Source organism: Limanda limanda, chromosome 2 (assembly GCF_963576545.1).
Source record: "Limanda limanda chromosome 2, fLimLim1.1, whole genome shotgun sequence".
Lineage (NCBI taxonomy): Eukaryota > Metazoa > Chordata > Actinopteri > Pleuronectiformes > Pleuronectidae > Limanda > Limanda limanda.
In genome coordinates, this window is record NC_083637.1 from 5,290,334 (window position 1) to 5,317,390 (window position 27,057).

General features: G+C 43.1%; 2 protein-coding genes across 6 annotated transcripts; one reads left to right on the plus strand and one right to left on the minus strand.

Annotated features, from left to right (window-relative positions):
* The first annotated feature begins 1,482 nt into the window (after nucleotides 1-1,482).
* On the plus strand, nucleotides 1,483-26,363 carry slc5a10 (solute carrier family 5 member 10). 4 transcript variants are annotated; one of them, XM_061089117.1, is made up of 14 exons: nucleotides 1,483-1,512; nucleotides 2,688-2,792; nucleotides 3,351-3,410; nucleotides 3,767-3,871; nucleotides 3,941-4,046; nucleotides 4,611-4,691; nucleotides 4,781-4,986; nucleotides 8,015-8,150; nucleotides 17,839-17,946; nucleotides 18,043-18,193; nucleotides 18,908-19,076; nucleotides 24,240-24,455; nucleotides 25,350-25,412; nucleotides 25,670-26,363. In XM_061089117.1, exons 1-14 carry the CDS (start codon nucleotides 1,498-1,500, stop codon nucleotides 25,787-25,789), a joined length of 1,641 nt encoding a protein of 546 aa, XP_060945100.1. In that variant the 5' UTR covers nucleotides 1,483-1,497; the 3' UTR covers nucleotides 25,790-26,363. The 4 variants fall into 4 exon arrangements, with proteins under 4 accessions (XP_060945100.1, XP_060945122.1, XP_060945107.1 ...); XM_061089139.1 differs by lacking the exon at nucleotides 17,839-17,946; XM_061089124.1 differs by lacking the exon at nucleotides 4,611-4,691 and having other exon boundaries at nucleotides 25,350-25,443; nucleotides 25,593-26,363.
* fam83gb (family with sequence similarity 83 member Gb) lies at nucleotides 6,046-16,432 on the minus strand. Of its 2 annotated transcripts, none has more exons than XM_061089102.1 (5): nucleotides 15,197-16,432; nucleotides 11,842-12,009; nucleotides 10,823-10,947; nucleotides 8,602-9,985; nucleotides 6,046-7,564 (listed from the first exon to the last, which is right to left on the minus strand). In XM_061089102.1, the coding sequence occupies exons 1-5, from the start codon at nucleotides 15,695-15,697 to the stop codon at nucleotides 7,193-7,195; spliced, it is 2,550 nt and encodes an 849-aa protein (XP_060945085.1). In that variant the 5' UTR covers nucleotides 15,698-16,432; the 3' UTR covers nucleotides 6,046-7,192. The 2 variants fall into 2 exon arrangements, with proteins under 2 accessions (XP_060945085.1, XP_060945092.1); XM_061089109.1 differs by having other exon boundaries at nucleotides 7,482-7,564; nucleotides 8,634-9,985.
* Nucleotides 26,364-27,057: the final 694 nt, after the last annotated feature.

The window sequence follows — 27,057 nt, forward strand, 5'->3', positions numbered from 1 at the left end:
AGGCATCATTGGATTAAAAAAACATAGAAATCAGATAAAATATAAATATAAAATACACATCATAATCAATCATTACAAATAACGGTGCTGTGTTTCCCTGTTGAGATGCATTGGAGCGATTTTTACACCCAAAATGTTTTAACTTTGGACAAAATAAAATGACGCTCGTCTAACTTGCAGAGCTGAAGTATCTTGTATCATGAATTAAGATATGTTTTCATATTCATATGGACTTTTGATAATTGTTTTATTTTATTTAAGTTTAGTTTTTATAAGATAAAGCACAATACATTTGTTAAAAAACCTAAAATAACTAAATAGGTATCAGCAGCAACATCATTGATGGCAATAAACTAAAAACACAAGATTATAGATTAAAACCATATTTAATTTCCTAATCCATTTCAAAACAGACCAAAAAGAGTTAAAATGTATTCTCTGTTAAATCTGCCCTTTTCCCAGGCCCCTCCTGGAACATGCCCCAGATGAATGGAGTATTTCTCTGCACCTACGTGAATGATCTTTGTATCATGCTGCTGTAACACAACCCTCCAGCTCCAGTTGTGTTATTAGATTCATTTATTTTGTGCAAACTTGGTAATTACTTCCTAAAAGTTAGTGACTGAATCTGTTTACCCGTCACACTCTCACTGACCCTCCTCAGCACTTACCGGCAGATGTGTTGAGACGCTAATGATTATAAACTTGTCATCGCCAATGATTGACCATCTGTGTGTGTGTGTGTGTGTGTGTGTGTTAGTGTGTGTGTGTGTGCCTCATCATGGACTCTGGTCCACGCAAGCATCTGCTGTACTCCACTCACCTGCACCCGCAGCACACACTCCATTATCCCCCGGCACAGTGTGTGTGTCAGCGCTGCAGGTGTCACATTAAGGTGATGGGTTTAATCATCAGTTCAAGCCAAGGCCTGCCCTCCTCACACACTCACATGTGACTGTGTGTGTGTGTGTGTGTGTGTGTGTGTGTGTCAGGCTGCCGGTAACAGCCAGGTCAGTTTGTAGTTGAGCTGGGACTGGAGCTGGAGTGTGTGTGTGTGTGTGTGTGTGGCTGCCTGTATGTGTTAGTGCGACTCAAAGACTGTGTGGTGTTAGTGCTTAGATTTAAAAGTTTCAGATTGTGAGTCGGTCTGATGAGACTCTTATTGCTCAGGTGTTAGACTTAGCAGCTGTGTGTGTGTGTCTGTGGTTGTGCTGTATGTTGTGTGTGTGTGTGTATTTTTGTGAACACTGAGGATGTCTAACTCCACCATCAACTTCTACGCCCTGTCTCAGTCCTTCAGCTCCTCTGATATTATCGTGATAGCAACTTACTTTCTTCTCAACATCGCAGTCGGCATCTGGGTAAGAGTCAGAGCAGTGTGTGTCTGTGTGTGTCTGTGTGTGTCTGTGAATGAGTGAGTGTAACACTGTTCTCTGTCAGTCGTCATGCAGGGTGAGCAGGAACACCCTGAGTGGATACTTTCTGGCTGGACGGGACATGGCCTGGTGGCCGGTGAGTGAGAGTTTGTATCTGATGATCTCGTCTGTTGTCGTGTTTCGTGAATGAAGCAAAAACTGTTTGGTCCAAATGACTTCTATGCTAAAAAAATTGGCTTTTTTAACACGAATAAATAATTTAACAATATGAATCAACTTGTTTGTAGAAAGTCTTGACTTGACTGAAATTAAAGAAAAATTTGATGGAATGCACACAGTGGGACAAAAGCATATCACAAATACTATAAAAAAGGAATGTTATTAATTACTGGGATGTTGCAAAGAATACCTTGAGTAATTTCTTAACTTGAATTACATTTACAAATGTAGCTCAACTACAATATCAAACTGTTCATTTGTACAATGAGTTGAACCAGGTGTTAGAAATGAAGCGAGAACAAGAGTGACTGTGTTTAAATGTTAATAGGATTCAAACAAATACTGTAATTAGTTTTATATTCAATTCAATACAATGGAAGTTAGTTGTGAAATTATTTTCTGTGAGTGAAACACTCATGGAGGAGAAACTGACAAAATACCAGCACCTGTCTGCAAAAATAGTTAAGGAGATGAATGTATATTAGTGATTCTGATATAAATATTTGGCAAAAAGTCTAGCATAACAACAGACAGACTACACGAGTCCGACTCAGAGCAATAAAAACATGTCAAATTAATCGTTCATACTGTTTACATGTAGTTTTTGCGTTCTGCTACTTGGAAATATTGTAGTTTTTTTACTCAGGTGTATCTACCTGAAGTACATTTGAGAATGAGATACGATAAAAACATATGATAAGTTGAAATATGAACTACAATATATCGTTTAAGATTGAATGAAAGGTTTTCCAGATCTAAAACATTAAAAAAGCATCTGTCGTCAAAGTTTCAGATGTCTATGAGTTGTTCCACTAGAAATGAATCTCCCTTTGAATTTCTCTCCACAATTTCATTTGAATTTCTGTCCCAAAGAGATTTTTTTTAAATTCACAAAATGAAAAGACAAAAAATCCTCTGGGACTCTTTGGTGGGAAACAAACTACAGGTTGAGAACCACTGGATTAAACTATATGTGGATGAAGTCATTGAAAGTTACTTTAATTGTTGCTTCTGATATTTAAACTTGTAGCAGAGTATTTATTTGAAGTCATAGTGGTTCTTGAGGTAAAGTTCATGTTCCATGTCCATCAGATCGGAGCGTCTCTGTTCGCCAGCTCCGAGGGATCCGGGCTGTTCATCGGTCTGGCCGGGACCGGAGCCGCTGGAGGCATCGCTGTCACCGGCTTTGAATGGAACGTGAGTTAACACACACACATACACACACACACACACACACACACACACACACACACACACACACACACACACACGACGAGACGTTATGAAATCTATCTATTAATAGTAACTGAAGACATTTGAGTCAATTGGAATGACGCAGATCTGGTCTGATGATCCATCTAATCCCCTTTTGTGCTGAGAAAACAACAACATGCAGCTTCAAGGACTAATTTACTTTGATACATACAAAGAAAATAAATGATGAGGGCATTGCAATAGTAACTTTACCAAACTAGCAGAGAGAAATAACTACTTAGAGTTTCTGCAGCTGTAACACACAACCAGCAGCAGGGGGCAGCAGCAGAACTCTATAGAAGACATCCAGATGTTTGAGGTGATGAAGTGAAAGAACGAGTCAGAACCAGTGGGAAGGTTCATTCATTTCTTATAAAGAGTACAATGTGTTTTTACCTCAGGTTGAACAGAGAGATTTATAATTGATTGATTGATTGATTGATTGATTGATTGATTAATTGATTGATTGATTGACGGGTCATTCTTCTTTTCCTCTTTCAGGCGACCTATGTGCTGTTGGCGCTGGCCTGGGTGTTTGTGCCTGTCTACATCTCCTCAGGGGTTAGATTGCACACACACAGACACACGCACATACACACACACACACACACACACACACACACACACACACACACACACACACACACAAACACACACAGACACACACACATTGGTGCATGTCTGCTTGTTAAGGCTGGTTCAGCAGACAAGAATTCCCCCGCCTTGAAAATTCCCCAACAGGGTGTTACACCACACACACACACACACAGTCCAGTCTTCTAATAATAAAGCCATAACTTAATGTTTGCTCTTTGTTGTATGAAGTGTGAACACATCAAACATCTCCACTGTCACTTTCCTCTGACTGCTGGATCATGTGATCATGTCTCTGAGCTCTGGTTCTCACGCGTGTTCAGATCGTTACGATGCCGGAGTACCTGGGCCGTCGTTTCGGAGGAGAGAGGATCCGAACCTACCTGGCTGTCCTCTCGCTGCTGCTGTCCGTCTTCACAAAGATATCAGTACGACAATCACTCACACACACACACAATGGAACATCACAACCCTGACTGTTGTGTTTCCTCCACCAGACGGACCTGTACTCTGGAGCCTTGTTTGTTCAGGTGTGTCTGGGATGGAACCTCTATCTGTCCACTGTCCTCATGCTGGTGGTCACTGCACTCTACACTATTGCAGGTACACAAACCACTACGACATAATGTGTGTGCGTCGGTTTTTAATCACATCACAGAACCCTTTTTGCATGTGCACAACTTATATTTTGTAGATAAATCACAACCAAGCAAATAACAACACGACGAGAACAAATACGAATCTGTTCTGTGCAGAATACACTGTACTATTAATATTGTTTCTATCCATCCATGCACTCAGTACCCTCACTCACTCAGTTTTACTCTATCGTTCTTTGTGGAATTCCCAGTTTTATGAATTTGAAACAATGGACACTGTGTTTCTTGTTCTTTTTTTTAATATCTTTCCACCCCCTTGCTCAACCTTTTCTCTCCAATCCAGTGATTAGTAGGATCACTAGGGGAAACAATTAGTTTTTACTTTCTTAAATAAATCTTTAGTAATAATAATTTCTGCACAGAATCTCATTTGTGTGTTTTACCTCTATCTATCCCATCGCATGTACAGTTTCACCAACAGTATTGCGTGCTATTGTGAAACAGCCACATCTATTTTGCCTGCTTGTGTGTAAGTTTAGATGCATGATCAATAAATGCTTCCTTTCAGGGGGTCTTGCTGCCGTCATCTACACAGACACTCTGCAGACAGTCATCATGATCATTGGAGCGATTATCCTGACAATCACTGGTATGCACACTTCAATCCTTTGAAGGAAAACATCTGCAGTTTTTAGTATCACACGGATGTGTAGTCAGGAGTTGTGCTCTGATCCACAGCCTTTAACAAGATCGGGGGGTACAGCAACCTGGAGCGTGTGTACAGCATGGCAATTCCCAGCAAGATCATTCCCAACAGCACGTGCCACCTGCCACGCGAGGACGCCATGCACCTGTTCAGGAACGCCGTCACCGGAGACCTGCCCTGGCCTGGCATGACGCTGGGCCTCACCATACTGGCCACCTGGTACTGGTGCACTGACCAGGTACATCCAAGAAATACACATCAGAGACAATACACACGTGTCTTAAAGGTGCAGTTTTCAACCAGTGACCATTATGGAACAAAAACTGGAACTGGTTAAAACAATCTCTCTCTTAGAACACATGAAACTAGAATTACAGCCCCGAGGTTGTTTGTCTCCACCAACCAGAGTAATTTCAGTCTTCATTCATTTTCCTCCAGACTCACACGTGTTCACTGTGACCTTTGACCTTTGTCCATCTGTAGTCTTGGTTGTTTATTAGTTTTTGACTCAACTTTTAAAATCTAGGATTGCAGGACCACATGTTTTACCCAATAATATTTACTTTAAGTACTGCGTCTATGTACAGTAAATAGTCAAAACACCACAAGAATACTATAAAAATAACATGGAAGCTGTATTTAATTAGCATATTTGTAAAAGAAATGGCAAATGAGGCCATCAAAGTTTTCTGTCGACTGACTGTGACCTCAGAAAAACTCTGAACCTGCTCGACGACAATAAATATGGCAGGTGGAGGTTGAACCAGGTGTTCCAACCCCTTGTTTATGAATAATCTTAGTTTGTGTCTTTGTTTGTCCTCAAAATCATTTCTGTCAAATCTGTGTTGAGATCATTTAAACTACATTTCCCAATTTCAAGTATAATCTTTCAATGTTTTCTTGGACTTTTGGTTTTGCTCAAACTACATATATCAGACTCCTTTCTTTTTATAGTGGTTGTTTTACGTCTCTGCAGAAATAAAAAAACGCTCCAGCAAAACCCAAACACCAGACTTCAAAGATCCTTTCAGAAACTTACAACTAGACTCATGTATTTTTCATGAGGCGAAAGCAGACATACTTGCAGACATACCTCACTGAAGTCATACACATTAATTTACTCATCGTTCTGGATGATTTCCAGGTCAGATGTCTGGGTGCAGATGGCGTTGGCAGCTTGAGTTATAGACCTTCACTGTCAGATATAAGGATTTTCCTGATGTGTCGAGACTGGTTCTGCTGCTGACTCATCTTTAATTGGTGTTCAATCTGATCTGTTTGAGGCAACAATGGAGAAAACAGTCTGACTTTTTATTTACAACATTCACTTTAAGTCCCTCATCAGTGTTAAACACCTAATACACCTGGTCTCCACAGCCACACCTGGCTCACACGTAAAGCAAGCAACCCGGGAGCTTTACCCTCGCACCATCAGTAACCACAGTGGAACCAACACCCAGAGCCTGGAGCTCATATCAGCGGGAAAACATCAGCTCATTGTCACATCTGTGTGTGTTCGACATGGAAAAATATTACAGCGTGAAATTCTGAAAAAGGAAATAAGCGGATTTAAACTGGAAGTGCTCGATCAAAGGATTCCCTTTTCGTAGAGAAGAAGCTGACCAAATCTAGGATGGTGTTGTTTATCAGCTACAAAATATGCTTCTATTAAATCTTAGACTCTGTTCAGACCTGGTGTTAACATCTGTCCTGTAAGATGGGATCTCAGTTCAGGCCTGGACGCCTCAGACCATATTGGGACGCATTATTTTCGCTGTTTGAACTTAAATGTGTCACTTGTGAAGAAACACAGAATCAGCTGATGTCACAACATCAACTCTGATCCCCACATCACAATCTGGACTGTGTCGACACACAAACACACTGACATTGGACACATCTCTAAACTCACACTTGGCAAAAACAACATAATTTGGTCTAAACAAATACAAATGACTGGTTATTTGCACATACAGCAGGGAAGTGAGATCTTAACTCCAGGTCTGAACAGGGCCTTAGAAACAAAATAACTAAATGACTTGATTACTACATTTTGAGAGATGCATGGTTAAAAAAAAGTGTTATGCATTTGTTTGGAAAGTTAATTTCCTCTCAGATCAGCAACATCCTCTGAAACACTTTATCAGCCGGACGCCACTGAAAGCATCCAGTCTGAAAACCTTTAACCAGGAAGAAAAAATTTGGAAGGACAAGTAATTAATTAACAGACAAAACCTCTTAAAAACACATCATCATATCAGATTCATAAATCTTAACAGTAAATATATTCACTATTAAATAGCTGATGCAAGCTGAGCCTCAGGGTTTAAAACAGGAAGGGACGTGCAGGCCTGAGATAGGAAGGATTCCACAGTGAAGAGTCACCAGTTTCGTAGCAGGAAGTCTTTATCAACAAACGTCCGTGTGTCCTCAGGTCCTCTGTTCTAAGTAGCAGCCTTGTTATTTTGAGTAGTCTTCTTCTGCGACCCCCCCCCTCGCGCCCTCAAGTGTCTGAAGTTGTTCAGTTTTGAGAGAGAAACTCCTAGAAGCCCTGATTGGATGGGCGGCGGCTGTGCCGAGGACTGGTCCGTCTTCCTGTAACCCGGGCTGTGTCGTCGTGGCGACCGGCTGGACCTGGTCTCCGCCTGCAGCTGGGTGGAATTGGGTTGCATCGCCGGACCGTGCCAGTAACGGTGACCTCCGATCACCGGGCCAGTTGCTCGGGCCGGCCGGTGGTAACTCCCCGGTTTGGCGATGACGACTTTAGCTCCTCGCTGTCGTGCATCTCTCCCTGGAGATCTAGAGGTCCTGAACAACTAGAAGATCAGAAAGGATACGTCATGTTAATCACAGGGTCTCTCTAAAGATGGACGACGTGACAGCTCTCAAAAGTGAAGCCAAAACATCTGGATAGCCCCCTGTTGGCTGTAGTTTACGGTTCATGGACCAAACTAAGGTCAAGGTACCTGCCAAATTCATTTTCAGGTACTTTTGGTTTTAATTAATTATTTGATGCTATAAAAACAGGGTGAAAAGACATGATTGACAGCTGAGACTGGCTTTGATAGTGCGGCTTTACTCAACAATCACTGCAGCACAGACTGTGGCAGGAAATGACATCACCAGCTCCATATGGCCATCACCTGAATCCAGATTATTTTTGGCTTCATTTTTGCACAACAGGACATTTGGTTCTAGAATTCTTTTGAAAGGTGCTACATGGATAAAGTTAATAGTTATGACTGTTTCTGTTTGTCTGTGTTTAGGTTATTGTCCAACGCTCGCTGTCTGCAAAGAGCATGAGTCACGTGAAGGGAGCATCGATCCTGGCCGCCTATCTGAAGATGCTGCCCTTCATCTTCATCATCCTCCCCGGCATGATCAGCCGAGCGCTCTATCCGGGTGCGTGCACACACACACACACCTCAGTGGACAATCACACACATTTTAATAGTTTAGGGGAAAACACAGGACATGTTGAACATGCTGTGAGGAGGTGGTGGCTTAACACACCCTTTTTCAGACGAGTTTGAATAAATGTGTGTGACACATTTCCCTGTACAGGGAGTGTCACTGAACATGTTGTAACTGGAACTGACAATTAACAGATAATCTGGTGATTATTCAGTCTCTTTCAGTTTAACTACTTATCATTTAGTTTATAAAATGTGGGGAAAACAGTGGAAAATACACCTTGAATTCCTTATACTTGTTTTCTGGCTCATTTAACCAACTATGCATTTTGGCTCAACAATAAAAAAGTATTTTTCAATCAAACGTTGATTAGGAAAAAAAGATCCAAAGACAGAAATAGAATCAAATATAAACTTGTTGATTGTCGGCCATTGCTCACTTCTCCTATGTGCCTGTGTGGTGAGGGGTGACCTTGTCTGCGGAGCTGCTGTGATTGGCGGATGAGGGCGGCGCTGTCCTCCGATTGGCTGGGCTCTCGCAGGTCCAGCATACTCTGGGAGAGGCGGGCCATCATGTTGACCCCGTCTCCGTGCCGATGTCCGTCACCCGAGCCCGTCGAAACTCTGTTTAGCAGCGGGTCGATTGGCTCCTGCTGGGAATCGTAGAACTCCTCCTCCGACACGGTGGAGGTGCTTGAAGGATCCTCGTTGGCCGCTCGGTCACAGATGACCTTGGTGCTGTCCTGGCTGCCGGACTCGTTGCTGCCGGAGTCCCCGTCCACGTTCTTTGAGGACATGCGTCCGCGGCCTACCGTCAGCTCCGCCTGGCTTCTCCTTTTGCTCAAAGAGTCATGTTGACTTTCCAGTTGGTCCATTTTAATGAGAGTCACCTGCGGTTGTCCAGGCTGCTCGGTCGGGGACGGGTCCAGGACCAGCTGCAGGGTGCGGCGCTTAGGAACAGGAGGAGCTGGGGTTTGTGTCTCTGGAGTTTGTTTAGCTCCACCTGTTGGCTGTGAATAAGCCGGGACGCCAGGTGATGATTTAGGAGTGTGTTCATCTGTGTTGTGTGTTTTCTGTGTGTTGGGCTGCTGAGGGGCCACACTGGAATCTGTTGCATCAGTTTGGTCTTTGTTGGGAGGAGCGTTTGTTTTCTCTTTGAATTGTTTGCTGGTTGTTGTCACAGGAGTAGAGGCTTCTGGACTTGTATTCCCAGAAGGCTTTTTGGTTCTTTCTGCTGCGTCTGCCTCCCGACCAGGAGCAGGCTCCTCAGGCTCCGGTTTCATAGTCAGCGGTGCGCTGAAGCGTATAGCCCTGCTCACATCAAACCTCTCCGACCTCTGTAGATGAACCTGATTTGCCCGCTTGTCATCCCTGATGTTGATAAAGCCTATCACGTCGCTCGGTGGGTCAGGATCTGGCCAGGTGGGCAGGTATGGGATCATGTAAGCTTTCTCCAGATGGGCTAATCCTGGGTGTAATGGCGGTTCTTCGATAACCTGCCTGAGACGCACTTTCTTTATCTTTAGCCCCGTGGGATTTGCAGAGGTTGAGTTCTTGTCCGAGGGGGCTGGACTGTTGGCTCCCGTGGTAACCAGGGAGTATTTGGGATTGATGAGCTTCCTTGCAATAGCAGCTGACACAGGAGCAGGAGCCACGTGGGGCAGCGGGTCGGGGACGGGTTCGTCCGCCATGGGAACCTTGCTGAGAGACACGCCTCTGGACACGAGGTAAAGGTCCTGAAACTGTAGGTCCAACGTCTCCACCGCCTGTCCTGTGATCACGGTGATGAGGTTACGGTCCAAACGAGAGGACGACCAGGTGAAGCTGCAGTAACACAGAGATGGAAACATAAGTTCACAGCAGTGATTCAACCATTAAGATGTCACAGTTCCTCAAAATAGGGTTTAATCATTACACCACTGCACACTGAAGTCATGCAGTATATCGTGCCCTTTGGACACATCACAAGATTGTTCTCCTTTAATTTCTTGATAGAATTAGGTGTAAAGTCAATGAGAACATGCGGAAATCTTGAAATGACAAAGTTTCACCTTTTAAGTAAACAATCATGCTCCTAGCTTGGTAAAGATTTAGTGGTGTCAATTTTCTTTGAAGCATTGTCCAAAACTAGTTAAATCAGATACACTCACAGGTTTTAATCAGTGTTTCCGGGCTGCATGTGGGTGGGGGGGGGGCTATTGACATGCATTGCTGTGAGATTTCATCCATTACTTTGGCCGCTCAGGGCTAAGGGGGTTCCAAAAAGCTAGATCATCTTATTAGCATATCTCCTTGAAGCTCAGTGTTTGTCTCCACCAACTCCTGAGGGAAGTATCTGGTCCATAATCTACTGAATGCTCCACATTGATCCACAACCATTTGCTTTCTGATGTTTGGTGCTTGCTCAATTCTGCAAAGTGAGTTTATCTGAGATTTCTATCAGCTGCTTGCTGGTAGAAAAACTTGTTGAGAACAATGAGACTGGACCTGTAACTCCGTGGGCCAGAGACTCGAGGCTTATCTCTCAAAGTGACCTCCTTTCAGGTTTCAAACACTCACCTTCATGTGTTGCTAATGATAAAATAGCGATAGGTGCAGCTTTAGATGCTCAAATAAACAATACACAGACATTCACCACTTCCTGTTCGGCAGACTTCTCACCTGTATGAACCAGAGATGGCTCGGTCTACATCCACCAGGAGAAACTTCTGGCTCAGCGACCCACGCACCTTCTGTGCCGACCGGGTGAAGAACTCCACGCCTCCGCAGCAGCGCACACGCAGATTCTACACAAACACACACACATTCATGTCGAGTTAATGCCGTGCACACAAAGGCCTACTTGGGGATTTGGTACCGACAAGAGGAGGTGTTGTACTGAACAAAAGGGAAATAAAGGCAGCAAGAAAATGGGGAGGCGGAAAATAATTAGTTTTGTTGTTGCCCAAGAGAAGCTCATCTGGAACAACACCACGAGAACTTCAAATTGACTAACTCTACAGGTTTGAGCATGGCCTGTATCTGTGTATGTGCATGCTTGCATGACACACCCTGCAGTGTTTGTCTTCAGGCCTGTGATAAGGGTGTGGTGCCAGGCCGAGCGTTACCTCGCAAGTAAATGTTCTGTGCGAAATCTCCCAGGAGACACAAACTATGGACGTCGCAAATTCTCATAGTAAGGGAGATGGCAGATAAGAAAGAAGCTGAACGAGTGGGTGATCTCTGCGGGTAAAGAGGAAGGAGGAAGGAGAAATGAAAGAGAAACGGAAGAAGTGAGCGGCTACACGGTTTGTTTGATCGGCTGCAGAACTGACAGGGAAACTCTTCAGTGTCTTACTGCCTCCAGCCCAATTCTTTTGGGTATTATTTTTTAATTTTCTGTTACTGCCTCAACCAGTTCGACTCAGGCGCTCAGCCAGTGGAAAGTCATTTATTGGTGTTCGCACCTTAACGAGGCCTGCAGGCGAAAAACCTGTTACACCCCCGTCAACCCTGGGCCCAAATATTTCCCTTGCATTCAAATATATATATACATCAGGAAGGAAGAAAATTTGGAGCTGGTGCTTTTTTGAAATAACAAGAGAAGCAGTACGACCAGTTCATCCCCCCCCTGGCTTACGAAAACACCATTTGGGAGGGTGTGTGTCTGTGTGTGCATGTGTGTGTGTGTGTATATATACCTTTAGATGTCCACGGTGCATATCAGCTCTGCCACACATGGAAAGAAAGCAGGGGACTGCAGCCATGTCGATGATGATGTACACGGGAACTTTGCGTTTATATGCAGCATCGAGCAGGTCGCGAAAGATATCCACGTCTGTAAACACATCCATTACCACGGCTATTACCTACACACACACACACACACACACACAAAGGAAAGCACAAATGGTGTTACACATTTCCTGCTCTGTGAGGGTGGGTTCGATTAATCAACAATATTATATCACATTATATCCTCGACAGGAAGCTGGCCACTTGTGAGAACTTCATTCGAACAATAAGTCAAATCCTCGGGGACAGACGGTCTTGAAACTAAATGCCCGTAAAGAGACTTCTGGAAACAAACTGTTGTTTCTCGCAGAGCGGTGATAAATTGTTAAGCGTCTGGACGGTGCGTGTTCTACAGAATGAGACGTTTCACACAGCGCTGCCTGTTCACTCCTCACATGACCCAGTTTGAAGATTAAAACTCTGCAGAAACTGATGTGAAGTTGAGGCCAAAGATAAAAAACAAGATAATTGTTTGAGCCTTGATGTTATTTGTTTCTACCGCGACTTTCCTCTGAACCCAGCTATCAATAACCTCGTTCACATGGACACCAATATACGGATATTAACCAGATTATGAAAGCTTTTGCTAAATTAAAAAAGGAGAACGCTCAAAATTGAGCACGGCAACTATTTCAGGTTTGGATTTTGAAATCCTGCAGGGAACTTCAAACATATGACCAAGTGGAAGTAATGTTGACATGAAGACTTTGATCCTTAACTCATGTAAATGTCATAATCATGTCATGTAATCCTTATCTAAATAAGGTCAACAGTTGAAACATTGGTGTCATTGATCAGTGGCTTTGTAAATCACAATAAGGCTATGGAAGAAAACTAAAAGGTTAAACAATATAAGATGCAATAATTAAAAGTATATAATCTTTAAAGGGAGAGAGTCATGCACAGGCTTCTGGCTTGTAACGTGTTCAGTGACGTCGGGAGAATTCCTGCCCACTGGCGTGACAAGACCTGACTTGTGATAACTTGGCACACGTAGGAGAAGTCGAGAAAGGGAAGTAGGTTCGTGAGACAGAGGCAGCGGCAAAGAATAATATGCAAAGGGTTCAGTGAAATGTAAATCTGACAGAGACACGGGATTACATTCAGTCCAGGCAGGTTTTCTTGGTGTCAGAGGTGTGATCAAAACAACCAATCTTGATTAGTCAGTGATTTGAAATAAGAACATGTAAACAAAGAGAGGGAAATGAAAGAGGGAGGGAGAGAAAACATTTCATCGTGTGTTGCAACTTTACACTTAGATCTGCAAGTAACGATTATCTTCATGCCAAAACTCCCAACAAAACTTTTCATTTAGTGAGCGCTTCTAAAAACTGTTGATTCAAACTGATTGTCTATTTGTAGGTTCTTATTTGTTTGATCCCTCTATTTTCCTCTTGTCTTATTCTCACTTTATCTACGTGTCTGGAGTTATTGCTTCTTTGTTACGTTGTCAAGAAAAATGTATGCGGCTCATTATTTACTGTTTTAACTATTATTTAATCATTTCTGAGTTCCAGCAGTGAAATGTGCTCAGAGACAATTGTCACATTTTCACATATACCTTGTTTAAGTATAACAGTGACATTATCTGAGGCAAACCTGAGACTCAAGAAGTTAACTCCAGAAAGAATTTCGTTTTTATGACATTATAAAATGACCATAAAACCCCAAACTCATGATCAAATAGCTAATCTCTGTGTCTGTGTATATCTGTGTATTGCGCCACAAACGCACAGCTCAGCATTTTTATGTTGTTAATGTGTTGAACTGCAATATAAACTGAACGCCCAGTGCAATAATAGAGCCACGATGTAATGATGTGCATAGAGCAGCAACGCAATAACCTCACTTCCTTCATTCACATGAGATTTTTTACTGTGGTTTCTTTTGTGCTGACTCAGTGCAGTCGTACAGTTTGGGTGAACACGTGTCGTGTTTCTGTATCGGACTACATCACGTTATAATGTGTAGTGTCCAACTTATATCAATAGAGAAGCCAAATAGAAAGATAATATTTTACAATGCAAAACATTAACACCTGAAACAATACAAGAGACAGTGAGATCTGCAGAACTGTTGAACTGGGAGTGTCGGAACTCACATGTAACATACTCAATTTAAGTAAAATACCTGTATTCAAAATCATATTCAAGTAAAAGTAAAAATGTATCATCAACAGAATCTACGAAAAGTATCATTCGGAGTATTACTCTGAGTAAAATAACATTATTAGATGGGTATTCATATTATATAGGACTTTTAGGATTTTAAACTAAAAGCTAAATCTTTACTCTCTTTAAATAAGCTTTTCTATCCAATTACTTAGTCATTAGATAAATAACTATAGATAAGTTATAGTTGTTAGTGGAGTAAACGCTATAGTATCCAGTCTGGATTGTAATGCATTAATAAAAATGGGGTCAAATTCAAGTTATTCAAAGTTGTATTTAAAGGTCCAGTGTGTAAGATTTAGATGAAAAGGATCTAATGGCAAAAATGTAATATAAAATAATCCTATTGATGTTTTCACTAGTGTGTTCCATCTAAATTGTACAAATTGTTGTTTTCTTTACCCTCGAATGGGTCGTTTATATTTAAAGTCTTTATATTTAAATACCTTATATCTTCATCAGGAGCGAGACCTTCCTACGGAGGCCGCCATGTTTTTTTACAGTGGCTGACACTTGACAAACTAAACACCTTTTGAGTTTTTATGACAACTGAAGGTTTCCACATGTTCCCTTGCTGCAACACGACACTTCACCACTAGATGTCACTAAATCCTACACCCCGGAACCTTTAAGTGCAGAACTTGAGTAACTTTAACTGGTTAACTTTCCACCAGTGGCTTCAGTTTCTCTCCACATCACACCACCATCTTCCTCCTCTTCTCACCTTCTGTCCTCCTGCGATTTCATCTAAATTGTACAAATTGTTGTTTTCTTTACCCTCGAATGGGTCGTTTATATTTAAATTCTTTATATTTAAAAACCTTATATTTACACCAGGAGTGAGACCTTTCTACGGAGGCTGCCATGTTTTTTTTACAGTAGCCCAGACTGGACAAACTAAAAACCTTTTGAGTTTTTATGACAACAGAAGGTTTCCACATGTTCCCTAACTGCAACACAACACTTCACCACTAGGAGTCACTAAATCCTCCACCCGGACCCTTTAAGTCCAGAACTTTAACTGGTAAACTTTCAACCAGTGGCTTCAGTTTCTCTCCACATCACACCTCCATCTTCCTCCTCTTCTCACCTTCGTTGCCCCCGCGATGCACTTCCTCACCACCTCCTTGATGTGTGTGTGTCCGTCAGTCGGAGGTTGTGTGTACACGGTGACCCGGGTGACCCCCCGGTAGGACACGGCCTCGGGCCAGCCCAGGTCCAGCTCCACCACGGAGCCCTCGGACCGGTCCGGCCAGTACTGCAGCGACACCTCCCCGTCCCCGGCGTACTCCCCCCCGGAGCCCGGGGTGAGGTTCCCCGGGCCGGGGGTGGTGTTCCCCGGGTGCGGGTGGTGCTCGTGCCCGGGCCGGTACGCCTCCGTCGTCCGCACGATCCGCTCCAGCTCCGGCTCCGAGAGGAAGTCCCGCACCCCCCGCGGGTGGAGGACGGAGATGTAGGCGTCCCGGCCCCGGGACACCAGCGCCTCCACGGCCAGCCGCTGGTCCTCGCAGTAGAAGAACTCCGGCTTGGAGTCGCTCACCCGCCAGTTGACGTGGTGCTCGTCCAGACACTGGACCTGAGAATGAGCCATGACCCCCCGGTTGTCCCCCGGCCCTTAGACCCTCTCTGACCCGGTCTCCACTCGTCTGTCCGCTGGGTCAAATCTTGAGAAGGAGCCGTGGGTCATTACCGTGTCCCCGGTGTCCTCTGCTCCCCGGATGATCGCTCCCTCAGCCCGGGTTCCTGCTCACTGCTCCCCGGCTCCTCGCTCCCTCTGCCCGGGCTCCTGCTCACTGCTCCTCGGCTCCTCACACTCCCTCGCCCCGGGTGCTGCCGGAGCTTCCCCCGCCCAGAGCCACGCCTCTCCCCCGGAAAGCCCGGGGTCCCTGCGGCCGTGGAGCCCGGGAGGGAGGGAGTCTGTCTGCCGGTGAGTCAGCACAACCGGGAACACGAGGTTAAAAAACGGGACATTAATCCTCGTTTGGAAGTGTTGGAGCTCCGCGTATGAGACTCAAACTTCTGCGCTGACGAGTCACTTTCCCGGTTCCTCGGTTTCCCGGTTCCTCGGTTCGTCACAGCGGCTCCAACGTGGCCGAGTTTCCTCCCAAAAACCGGAGTAAAATTTAAAAAAAAAAGTGGCAAAACTTCTCCGAGTCTCCGCTTCCTCCCGGTCCGGGTTCACAGCGGGTTGTCTCCACTTAATACCCGGTGAACACGTCCCCTCCTGCGGGCACGGAGCGATGGGAGCTACCGGTGTGTGTGTGGTTCCTGGAATGCGGCAACGGAAGCTGATTCCCGGGGACAGACAGGCGGAGTGTCCGGTGGCTGCTCTGTAGAAAGGGAGGAATCAAACTCCACCCTCATGCCTGGACGTGTTATTCACATAGACTGTATAATATAAAGGTTATTCAGTCCAAACCATTAAAAAAAAAAAGTGGGACTTTTTAATTCCATGTCCTGGGGCTCCATGTAGTTACTGTGGTTTTATATATAATAATGTTAAAGTAGAGGAAATGTTTGCTAGCTGTGGAAACTCTTTATTAACTTTATTATGACATGAGGAAAAAAAAGTGATTCTTGTTGTGAGATTCAATTTAAATGTCACGTATCTAAATGGAATTAACTTTTCCTTGTGATGAGTCTCGTTTCCCATGATGACATCACGTACTACACTGTTATTACCTCAGAATATTATAATTATAGCCTTATTATTTCATATTTACATTCACATAACAAAAAACCTCAAATAAGATACATTTTTGAAGTGTTGCACCAAAACATATTTAAAAAAAAGTGATGGACTTACATAAAAACAACAAATGATACAATGAACAGTGAAATAAAAAGGATTATTAGATGGTATTTGTCTAATTATAAGTTGTAATGTCCTATATCAGAATGAATGTACAAGTAAACTGACAAACGAAGCCATTCTTTGTGGAATAGAATAATATACTAGAATTAAATATCTAGTTAAGATGCTTCTACTGCAAAATAGCTCGTTTTTTTATGACTTATCATTGTCTCCCGTTGTATTTAATGAACTGAGAATAGTTTCAATGACCCACATGTTCAAAATAAGGTGGAATTCCACCCCAGTTCCTTCTGAAGCAGAAATAAGAGACTTTATTAACTTTATTATGACATGAGGAAAAAAAAGTGATTCTTGTTGTGAGATTCAATTTAAATGTCACGTTTCTAACTTTCTAAATGGAATTAATTTTCCTTGTGATGAGTCTCGTTTCCCATGATGACATCATGTACTTTACACTGTTATATGATCACTTATTACCTCAGAATATTATAATTACAGCCTGATTATTTCATATTTACATTCACATAACAAAAAACCTCAAATAAGATACATTTTTGATTAGTGTTGCACCAATATATATAAAAAAATATATCCTATATCAGAATGAATGATCAAGTAAACTGCCAAAGGAAGCCATTCTTTGTGGAATAGAATAATATACTAGAATTAAATATCTAGATAAGATGCTTCTTCTGCAAAAATAACTCATTTATTTATGTATAATCATTGTCTCCCGTTGTATTTAATGAACTGAGAATAGTTTAAATGACCCACACGTTCAAAATAAGGTGGAATTCCACCCCAGTTCCTTCTGAAGCAGAAATAAGAGACGACATGAATTCTGCATGAGTTAAAATATTCAGTTTCTTCCTCCGCTCCTGTGTGTAAATGATATTTGACTCGTCTTCGTGTTTCAGACACTGTGGGATGTGTCGACCCGGAGGAGTGTGTTCGAGTGTGTGGGGCGGAGGTGGGATGCTCCAACATCGCCTTTCCCAAACTGGTCATTGAACTCATGCCAAGTGGTGAGAACACATCCTCACGTTTTATATCCAGGGATGTGTCAGTGCTGTGGTGATTTATTTTGTGTGTATCTGTGCATCATGGTGTGTGTGTGACAGGCCTGCGGGGGCTCATGATAGCGGTGATGATGGCAGCTCTGATGAGTTCACTGACCTCCATCTTCAACAGCAGCTCCACCCTCTTCACCATGGACATCTGGAAGAAACACCGGCCCCGGGCCCCAGAGAAAGAGCTGCTACTGGTCGGCAGGTATATTACACATGTGTGTGTATGTGTGTGTGTGTGTTTCTGTGTGTGTGTTTCTGTGTGTGTGTGTGTGTGTGTGTGTGTGTGTGTGTGTGTGTGTGTGGTCCCACTGATCTGAGAACATCTGTTGGGCTTCAGTGACCTCGAGTTAGAACCCTCTCCGTGCTGTGGAGGGTGAACTTTGACCATCAATCAATCAATCAAACTTTATTTGTACAGCCCACATTCACAAATCACAACTCGTCTCATAGGGATTTAACATGGTGTGACATCCTCTGTCCTTAACCCTCAACAAGAGTAAGGAAAAACTACTAAAAACCTGGTAAACAGGTAAAAATACGTAGAAACCTCAGAGAGACACATGTGAGGATCCGTCTCCCAATGCAATAGATGCCACGTGTAGGAAAACATCATCGGGATTAAAGTTTTTAGCAGCATCGATGAGGGTAAACATTTTTGAAGGATAACTTCAATACTATATGTCAAGTAGTCCTGCTGCAATCATAGTCTCTGGTCAGCAGCAAGATCATGATCCAGCATCAAGATGGGATCCACTATAGTCCACAGTCATTGTCCACTGCCCCCAGTTAGGATCCATCATCAGCCGCCGCCTCGGTCGTGGTCCACCACCATCCGATGCCAATGCGACAAAGGCTAAATAAAGCAAATCCAGTGTGTGGAGACTGTGAACGAGAAGTTGTGTGCGTGTTGTTGCAGGATCGTGACGGTGATCTTGGTGGTGGTGAGTGTGGTGTGGATCCCCATCCTGCAGTCGGCCAACAGCGGCCAGCTCTATGTCTACATCCAGTCTGTGACCAGCTACCTGGCTCCGCCCGTCACCGCCGTGTTCACTCTGGCCATCTTCTGGAAAAGGACCAATGAGCAGGTACGCAGCAAACACAAAAACACACGCGGGTTCCACACTTGGGTTGCAACTTCTGATGGATTAATCTGATTTTTTTCAATAATTAATTCATGGTTTTGGCTGAAAATGTTTTGTTTCAGTAAGAGTCCCACGCTCAGAGAAATCAATCCCCTAAATGTGCCTGATTTCTTTCATCAAAAAATAAATAAAAAGGCCTCACAACATTAGATAAAATATTCCCATATCCCATCTTTGCAGTGTTTTCATAATCCTGCTGACAACAAACATACAGAACCTCCTTTGTGGTAAATTAGGTCAATTTACACCAATAAGCGAGAAAAAAGAAAAAGAAGCAGCAGATCCTCACATTTTTGAAGATGCAGCAACTATGAATTATGCATTTTAATTTAATAAATGACTCAAAAAGCTTCTGCAGAGTTTGACAATCAATCATCACATTCTGTTGATTCACGAATCCATTAATCAGCTAATTGTCGATGCATTGATTACAGTCAGAAACAGACATGTGCACCAGTTTTTATTAAAGAAAAGACACAGAACTAAATTGTTTTCAGAAGACAATAAGTTTTACTTTTCAACACACAAAGGAAACTCACTACTGGGGTTTTGTCTCTAAAGTGTACATGTATGTTATTATTATTATTATATTTACTATTATTATTATATATACTGTTGCTGCCATTATTACTCTATACTGCTATTATATTGGTATAATAACTATCATATATAAATATATATTATGTTATATTATATACTATATATACTGTACTATTTTTATATACTATCTAACAATAACCTTACCTTCATATCATCAGTACTATTACCATCATCTTGCCACTGCACCTTATCTACCTATTTATCTTGTGTTTCTGTTTTTATTCTTTGTACCTCAATATTTTTTATTTTATTCTATTGTATTGTATTTTATTGTATTCAAATATACCGGCTGCTATGACGACTTAATTTCCCTTCGGGGATGAATAAAGTAATCTATCTATCTATCTATCTATCTATCTATCTATCTGTCTATCTATCTGTCTATCTGTCTGTCTGTCTGTCTGTCTGTCTGTCTGTCTGTCTGTCTGTCTGTCTGTCTGTCTGTCTGTCTGTCTGTCTGTCTGTCTGTCTGTCTGTCTGTCTGTCTGTCTGTCTGTCTGTCTGTCTGTCTGTCTGTCTGTCTGTCTGTCTGTCTGTCTGTCTGTCTGTCTGTCTGTCTGTCTGTCTGTCTGTCTGTCTGTCTGTCTGTCTGTCTGTCTGTCTGTCTGTCTGTCTGTCTGTCTGTCTGTCTGTCTGTCTGTCTGTCTGTCTGTCTGTCTGTCTGTCTGTCTGTCTGTCTGTCTGTCTGTCTGTCTGTCTGTCTGTCTGTCTGTCTGTCTGTCTGTCTGTCTGTCTGTCTGTCTGTCTGTCTGTCTGTCTGTCTGTCTGTCTGTCTGTCTGTCTGTCTGTCTGTCTGTCTGTCTGTCTGTCTGTCTGTCTGTCTGTCTGTCTGTCTGTCTGTCTGTCTGTCTGTCTGTCTGTCTGTCTGTCTGTCTGTCTGTCTGTCTGTCTGTCTGTCTGTCTGTCTGTCTGTCTGTCTGTCTGTCTGTCTGTCTGTCTGTCTGTCTGTCTGTCTGTCTGTCTGTCTGTCTGTCTGTCTGTCTGTCTGTCTGTCTGTCTGTCTGTCTGTCTGTCTGTCTGTCTGTCTGTCTGTCTGTCTGTCTGTCTGTCTGTCTGTCTGTCTGTCTGTCTGTCTGTCTGTCTGTCTGTCTGTCTGTCTGTCTGTCTGTCTGTCTGTCTGTCTGTCTGTCTGTCTGTCTGTCTGTCTGTCTGTCTGTCTGTCTGTCTGTCTGTCTGTCTGTCTGTCTGTCTGTCTGTCTGTCTGTCTGTCTGTCTGTCTGTCTGTCTGTCTGTCTGTCTGTCTGTCTGTCTGTCTGTCTGTCTGTCTGTCTGTCTGTCTGTCTGTCTGTCTGTCTGTCTGTCTGTCTGTCTGTCTGTCTGTCTGTCTGTCTGTCTGTCTGTCTGTCTGTCTGTCTGTCTGTCTGTCTGTCTGTCTGTCTGTCTGTCTGTCTGTCTGTCTGTCTGTCTGTCTGTCTGTCTGTCTGTCTGTCTGTCTGTCTGTCTGTCTGTCTGTCTGTCTGTCTGTCTGTCTGTCTGTCTGTCTGTCTGTCTGTCTGTCTGTCTGTCTGTCTGTCTGTCTGTCTGTCTGTCTGTCTGTCTGTCTGTCTGTCTGTCTGTCTGTCTGTCTGTCTGTCTGTCTGTCTGTCTGTCTGTCTGTCTGTCTGTCTGTCTGTCTGTCTGTCTGTCTGTCTGTCTGTCTGTCTGTCTGTCTGTCTGTCTGTCTGTCTGTCTGTCTGTCTGTCTGTCTGTCTGTCTGTCTGTCTGTCTGTCTGTCTGTCTGTCTGTCTGTCTGTCTGTCTGTCTGTCTGTCTGTCTGTCTGTCTGTCTGTCTGTCTGTCTGTCTGTCTGTCTGTCTGTCTGTCTGTCTGTCTGTCTGTCTGTCTGTCTGTCTGTCTGTCTGTCTGTCTGTCTGTCTGTCTGTCTGTCTGTCTGTCTGTCTGTCTGTCTGTCTGTCTGTCTGTCTGTCTGTCTGTCTGTCTGTCTGTCTGTCTGTCTGTCTGTCTGTCTGTCTGTCTGTCTGTCTGTCTGTCTGTCTGTCTGTCTGTCTGTCTGTCTGTCTGTCTGTCTGTCTGTCTGTCTGTCTGTCTGTCTGTCTGTCTGTCTGTCTGTCTGTCTGTCTGTCTGTCTGTCTGTCTGTCTGTCTGTCTGTCTGTCTGTCTGTCTGTCTGTCTGTCTGTCTGTCTGTCTGTCTGTCTGTCTGTCTGTCTGTCTGTCTGTCTGTCTGTCTGTCTGTCTGTCTGTCTGTCTGTCTGTCTGTCTGTCTGTCTGTCTGTCTGTCTGTCTGTCTGTCTGTCTGTCTGTCTGTCTGTCTGTCTGTCTGTCTGTCTGTCTGTCTGTCTGTCTGTCTGTCTGTCTGTCTGTCTGTCTGTCTGTCTGTCTGTCTGTCTGTCTGTCTGTCTGTCTGTCTGTCTGTCTGTCTGTCTGTCTGTCTGTCTGTCTGTCTGTCTGTCTGTCTGTCTGTCTGTCTGTCTGTCTGTCTGTCTGTCTGTCTGTCTGTCTGTCTGTCTGTCTGTCTGTCTATCTAGACCTCATTCAAAGTTTTCTTGACAACTACTCAGCAGAAGATTCTGGAGTTTTGAGGTTCTCTCTCCTGCAGAGTTTTGTCCTCTCTCCCACACTCTACTGGTTTGCAGTTTTATTGGCCTCACATGGGATCCAGCTACGTGCAAACATCCCTGGCTGCTGGGTGTGAAGTCCAGATGCGGATGGATGTTTGTCTGCACTTTTAAGTTTGTGTGTTATGAAGTGCATTGTTTGGATTTCCTCATCGTGAATCTGCTGCACTTTCACTGTGAATGATGAAAGCGATTGTTTCTGTCTGGCAGCCGAGTGCAAGCGAGGGAAAGTGTGATCGGAGGGTAAAGATAACACAGCGGTGTTGAATAGATAACAATGTTGTCGTGCGAGTGTGTCGGAGCAAGTAAAGACCAGTCGGCTGCATTGTCGAGATTCATTCCCTGGTTTATTAGTAGGGTGTGCCTGCTGTGTGCTGGCTCGCTGCCCAACCCACTGAACTGAAAAGCCTGAAATCAAGAGGCTTCTCGCAGGTTTTTCACAATGAAAGTGTTTCCCCTCTTTTCTCTAATGTAAATATTACGTCTTTCCAACTCTGGATGAGGCTTCAGTGTCCGCTCACTTTGACTTTTACCCTTTAATCTTACTACAGTTGGTTTACAATGGACTTGGCTGAGAACACACTGGGATTTTGCAATAGCTCAGTAAATACTGATTTGCTGATAATGCTGGTCAAATAAGGACGTCCCTGGAAATCCTTTTCTAGCAAGTGGAAAGAAAAGTTGGCCCTTCCACCACTTTGGTCTACAGGGAAATATTTCAACAACTAAGGAATGGATTGAGATAGAATTTGATGAAATAAATCCCCTGACTTTCCCTCCTGCACCAAAGCTCGTTCACATATTTAGTTTTTATTGAAACGTCTCAATTTCTGTCGGAAGGATTAACATGAAACTCGCATGTTGTTCCCCTCAGAATTAATTGGGATAATTTTGGGGACGCCTTAACGTTTTATTGGCGCAGCAGCCATCTTGGATTTTGGGTCGGTTAAGTTCCTCCGACCTTTCGAGTCCTAATTCCGACTTGGGCAGCAAAAGCACAATGACGTTGAACCAAATTTAAGCTCAGTTTAAATCAATATAGGCTCCTTCCTTTACTCCTGCAAACACCAAACCCATATTCACTGAAGAAGTTGTAAAAATGTTACACCTATCTGTTTCTCTTTAATGGTATCATTTCACTTCAACCCATAAAAATGTTATTGCCCAGGGTCAACTTTTACACAAAAGGCGTGAGTGCTTTCTTTGTTCAGATAAACAGGGTTTAAAGCAAAGAAGAACCTAACTGGTGTTGACTCTTCGGGTCAAAGGTCTCGTGTAACTGCTCAGGATGTGTCACGTGCAGAGAGCAAACAGCTCAGACGTATTTACACGGGAATAAAGTCGTTTTCTTTGAACCAGAGCAGCAAGTGTAACTCGTTAGATCCTTTGTAAAACCTGTAATTAGAGTAATAATAAGTTTAGAGCACATATCTAACATGTGTCTTATGATGATCTATTCATCCTAGAAACTACATTTGTGGGATTTAGTTCCAAAAGCTGTAAATATCTTAAAATCTACATAGATTTGTATTTATATAAAAAGAAAAAGATCTTAAATAATGTATTACATTTAAACAATTTGTTCAGAGAGAGAAATGCTTTAGAGGAAAGTGTATAAAGGAAGTGGAACCGAGGAGGGAAAGTGGCTGTTTGCTTTGAGTGTGCGACAGGCTGATTGTTTTCTTGCGTCAAACCGCACAGATCACATTCTCTGATGAAAGCTGGAAACAGAACGAGACAGAGAGTTAATTGTGACACTACACGTGTGCGCAAATATGCGACGTGACAAAGACGACAGGTTATCACGGTGGGAAAGTGAGAGTTTTACGAGTTGAACACGCCCAACGCGGCTCAGACTGAAGCCAAATATATCAGTATGACTAAACAGGACATGTAATGTTGTCTGTGTGCGTTAATGTTAATGTGTGTGTGTGTGTCTGTGTGTTGCCAGGGTGCATTCTGGGGCCTGATGGTGGGCCTGGTGGTGGGTGTGTGCAGGATGGTGCTGGAGTTTGGGTTCCCTCCTCCCAGATGTGGCGTGGTGGATTCAGCCCCTAACGTGCTGCGTAGCGTCCACTACCTCCACTTCGCCATCCTGCTCTGTGGCCTCACCGCTGTCGTGGTTACCATCGTGTCGCTGCTCACGCCGCCGCCAACCCCGGAACAGGTGTGTACACATGGAGACGGTAAATAGCGAGAACTGTGACGCAGGTGAGCTCAGCAGGTTTTTCTGTTGAGACACCTGCGATGTTATCTACTAAAAAATAAACCAGGAGAAGAACATGAGGTAAAGAAACAGGCAGCTGAACGTCTCAGAGTCACAGGCCGAACCCATGTAAATCCAAAAGATCAACAGTGAACCACACAAACCAGGCTCAGGGGATAGTGGATGTATTGTTGCGCACGATCGAATCACACGTGAAATGTTCCCGGCTCATTACTTGACATATTACTCATTACAGGTGACATATCCGTCACATCTGACATGACTCTGGCCTGCGTTTGAACTCTGAACGCCAACATCAGCGTCTCTGATAGAAAACCATGTTATAGGAGATTTAACCAAATCTAAAAAACACATACGACTCAGTTTTCATCAAACTCATCCTGAGAAAACAAACAACAATGTCCACCTGAAGGCAGGAAATCCACACTTTTGTATCTGGGGGTATTTATTATGAAATATGCACAAAACATGAAATGTAAAATGGAATCCCATGAACTCAACATTAAAATGCAATATACATACTGTACATGATTAATGATATGATCTTACTTGTAAGACCAGTATAGCATTAATGGAGCAGTTCAGGATTTTGGGAAACATGTTATTTAGCTTTATTCGTGGAGAGGTAGGGGTTATGGCCTGCCCTGCAGCCAGCCACCAGGGGGCGATAGAGGGGTTTTGGCTTCACTTTCGGTAGTCGTCATGTCATCCATCTTGAAACACAACAGGACACATGTTCAGCCTCTCTATATTTGGACACAGGTTCTATTTATGGCAAAAATATAATTACTTTCAAATTAAATTGTGTTGCATTTGCTCCCACTTCTGTCTCAGTTGTGTAACCTGACCTGGTGGACAATAACCGAGCCGCCACAGAGAGAAATTCCTCTTCAGAAAGTGTCCTCTGTCAGCCACCGTAGATCCCAGGGTAAGAGTCTGGCTATGACCACCACTCAGGATAAAACCAGACATCATGTGATGAAGAGTCAGCTCTGAGTAACTTCCTGTATCTGCTCTGTGTACGTGTGTGTGTGTGTGTGTATCTGCTCTATGTGTGTGTGTGTGTTGCTGCTGCAGGCTCCGATCCAGCTCTGCGGGTGACGTGTGGTCAGCGGGTGCAGGGATTGTGTATCTCAGCAGTGCGGCGGCCGGAGCCGGCTCCAGCTCCCAGAGTTCCCACTCTGAGAGAGAGTGTGTTCTGGTCGAGGTTCTGCTGTGCCAACGCGCTGCTGCTGATCTGCATTAACATCTTTCTCTATGCTTACTTTGCCTGAGCGGAGAGTTGAGCATCCGACATCCTGCTTGTCTGCCAAACAGCAACATGACATCTCCAGGTCCGAGAAGGTGGAGAAACAAACCGATTTTATTGAAGAAGTTGTAGTTTCAGGTGCTGTAAAACTTCCATATTTTAAAATAGTAAATACCCAGAGAGATAAATCCTCACAAACCTCTTCACGTATTAGTTTGCTGATGTATGTTGAGACACTCTTTCATCTGCATGTGGATCCACATCTGTGTCACATTACACATAGGGATTGGGAATAATGGAAGACACGTGTTCTTTTAAGTTAGTGGAACAAGTCATGAGAAAAAGGTCGAAAATTCACCGTATCACAATGTTTTTAAATCGTGAGCAGCTCATAAAACCCCTTATTATATATATTTACTTTTACATGTAATGTTTAATATTCAACTTCTGTCCCACTATTAGTTATTTGTTCATAAAACTTCACTCATGTTGTGAACTATAAATTACTGTGAATCTCGTGCCAAACTAACATCAATACACTTCTCTTACTAGAAAATATAAGAATAATACATTTATGTGTTTTAGGTTTAATGTGACTCATATTTCAATTTCCTTATATTTATATGAATATTGGTAATTATACAGTTATGTTGATGGCCTTATGTCTTTTGTGTAATGTTTTGTGAACGTTTAGCTATCGCACTAGTGTCCTCTATCACAATATTTAACTTTTATATTAATATAAATCTGAATGTGTCTCCCTTTTCTTTACCCTGTCCCCAAATTGTCAATCATTTAAATGTCTGTTTTCAAAAGTGAAGCTTGAACTCCAGATGCATCCAAATTATATTAAGTAATATTTTACATTTATTTTTGGTATTACAAATAAGTTTATCGATCCTGAAAAGTGCCTTGTGTCCTACTAAGCTCACGGCTGAGAAACTCTAATATAGTGTTAATGTTTATTGGTTAAATCCTTGACGAAGTGTTATTAAGTACAAACTGCTGTATTGTGAAAAACTCGTGTCAATTAAAAAGACAAGAACCTGTTCATCAAATGTTTCTTTCTTGTTTTATATCTCTATTAAGTCTGAAGAAGCATCAGAGCTGAACGTGTTTTTCCACAAATGCAAATGACAGTATCGGATGATATCACTTTTTATTTGAATTCTGTACAGTTTACTAACATTTACTGAAGAGGAGGTTAGCGGTTTGAGCAATAAGGTAAAACAAACACCACTTTAAAGTCAATTTCCAGGACAGACTGTGTGTGAAAGGAGGAAATCAGGTCCA

Coding starts and splice junctions, on each gene's coding strand:
- slc5a10 (XM_061089124.1), top strand. Junction 4,047..4,780: donor TGCACTCTACACTATTGCAG/GTACACAAACCA, acceptor TCTGATCCACAG/CCTTTAACAAGATCGGGGGG. Junction 19,077..24,239: donor GGAAAAGGACCAATGAGCAG/GTACGCAGCAAA, acceptor GTGTGTTGCCAG/GGTGCATTCTGGGGCCTGAT.
- fam83gb (XM_061089102.1), bottom strand. CDS start 15,697: ATGGCTCATTCTCAGGTCCAGTGTCTGGACGAGCACCACGTCAACTGG. Junction 10,948..11,841: donor TGCACCGTGGACATCTAAAG/GTATATATACAC, acceptor GTGTTTGTGTAG/AATCTGCGTGTGCGCTGCTG. Junction 7,565..8,601: donor CACACAGGCACATAGGAGAA/GTGAGCAATGGC, acceptor CTGATCTTCTAG/TTGTTCAGGACCTCTAGATC.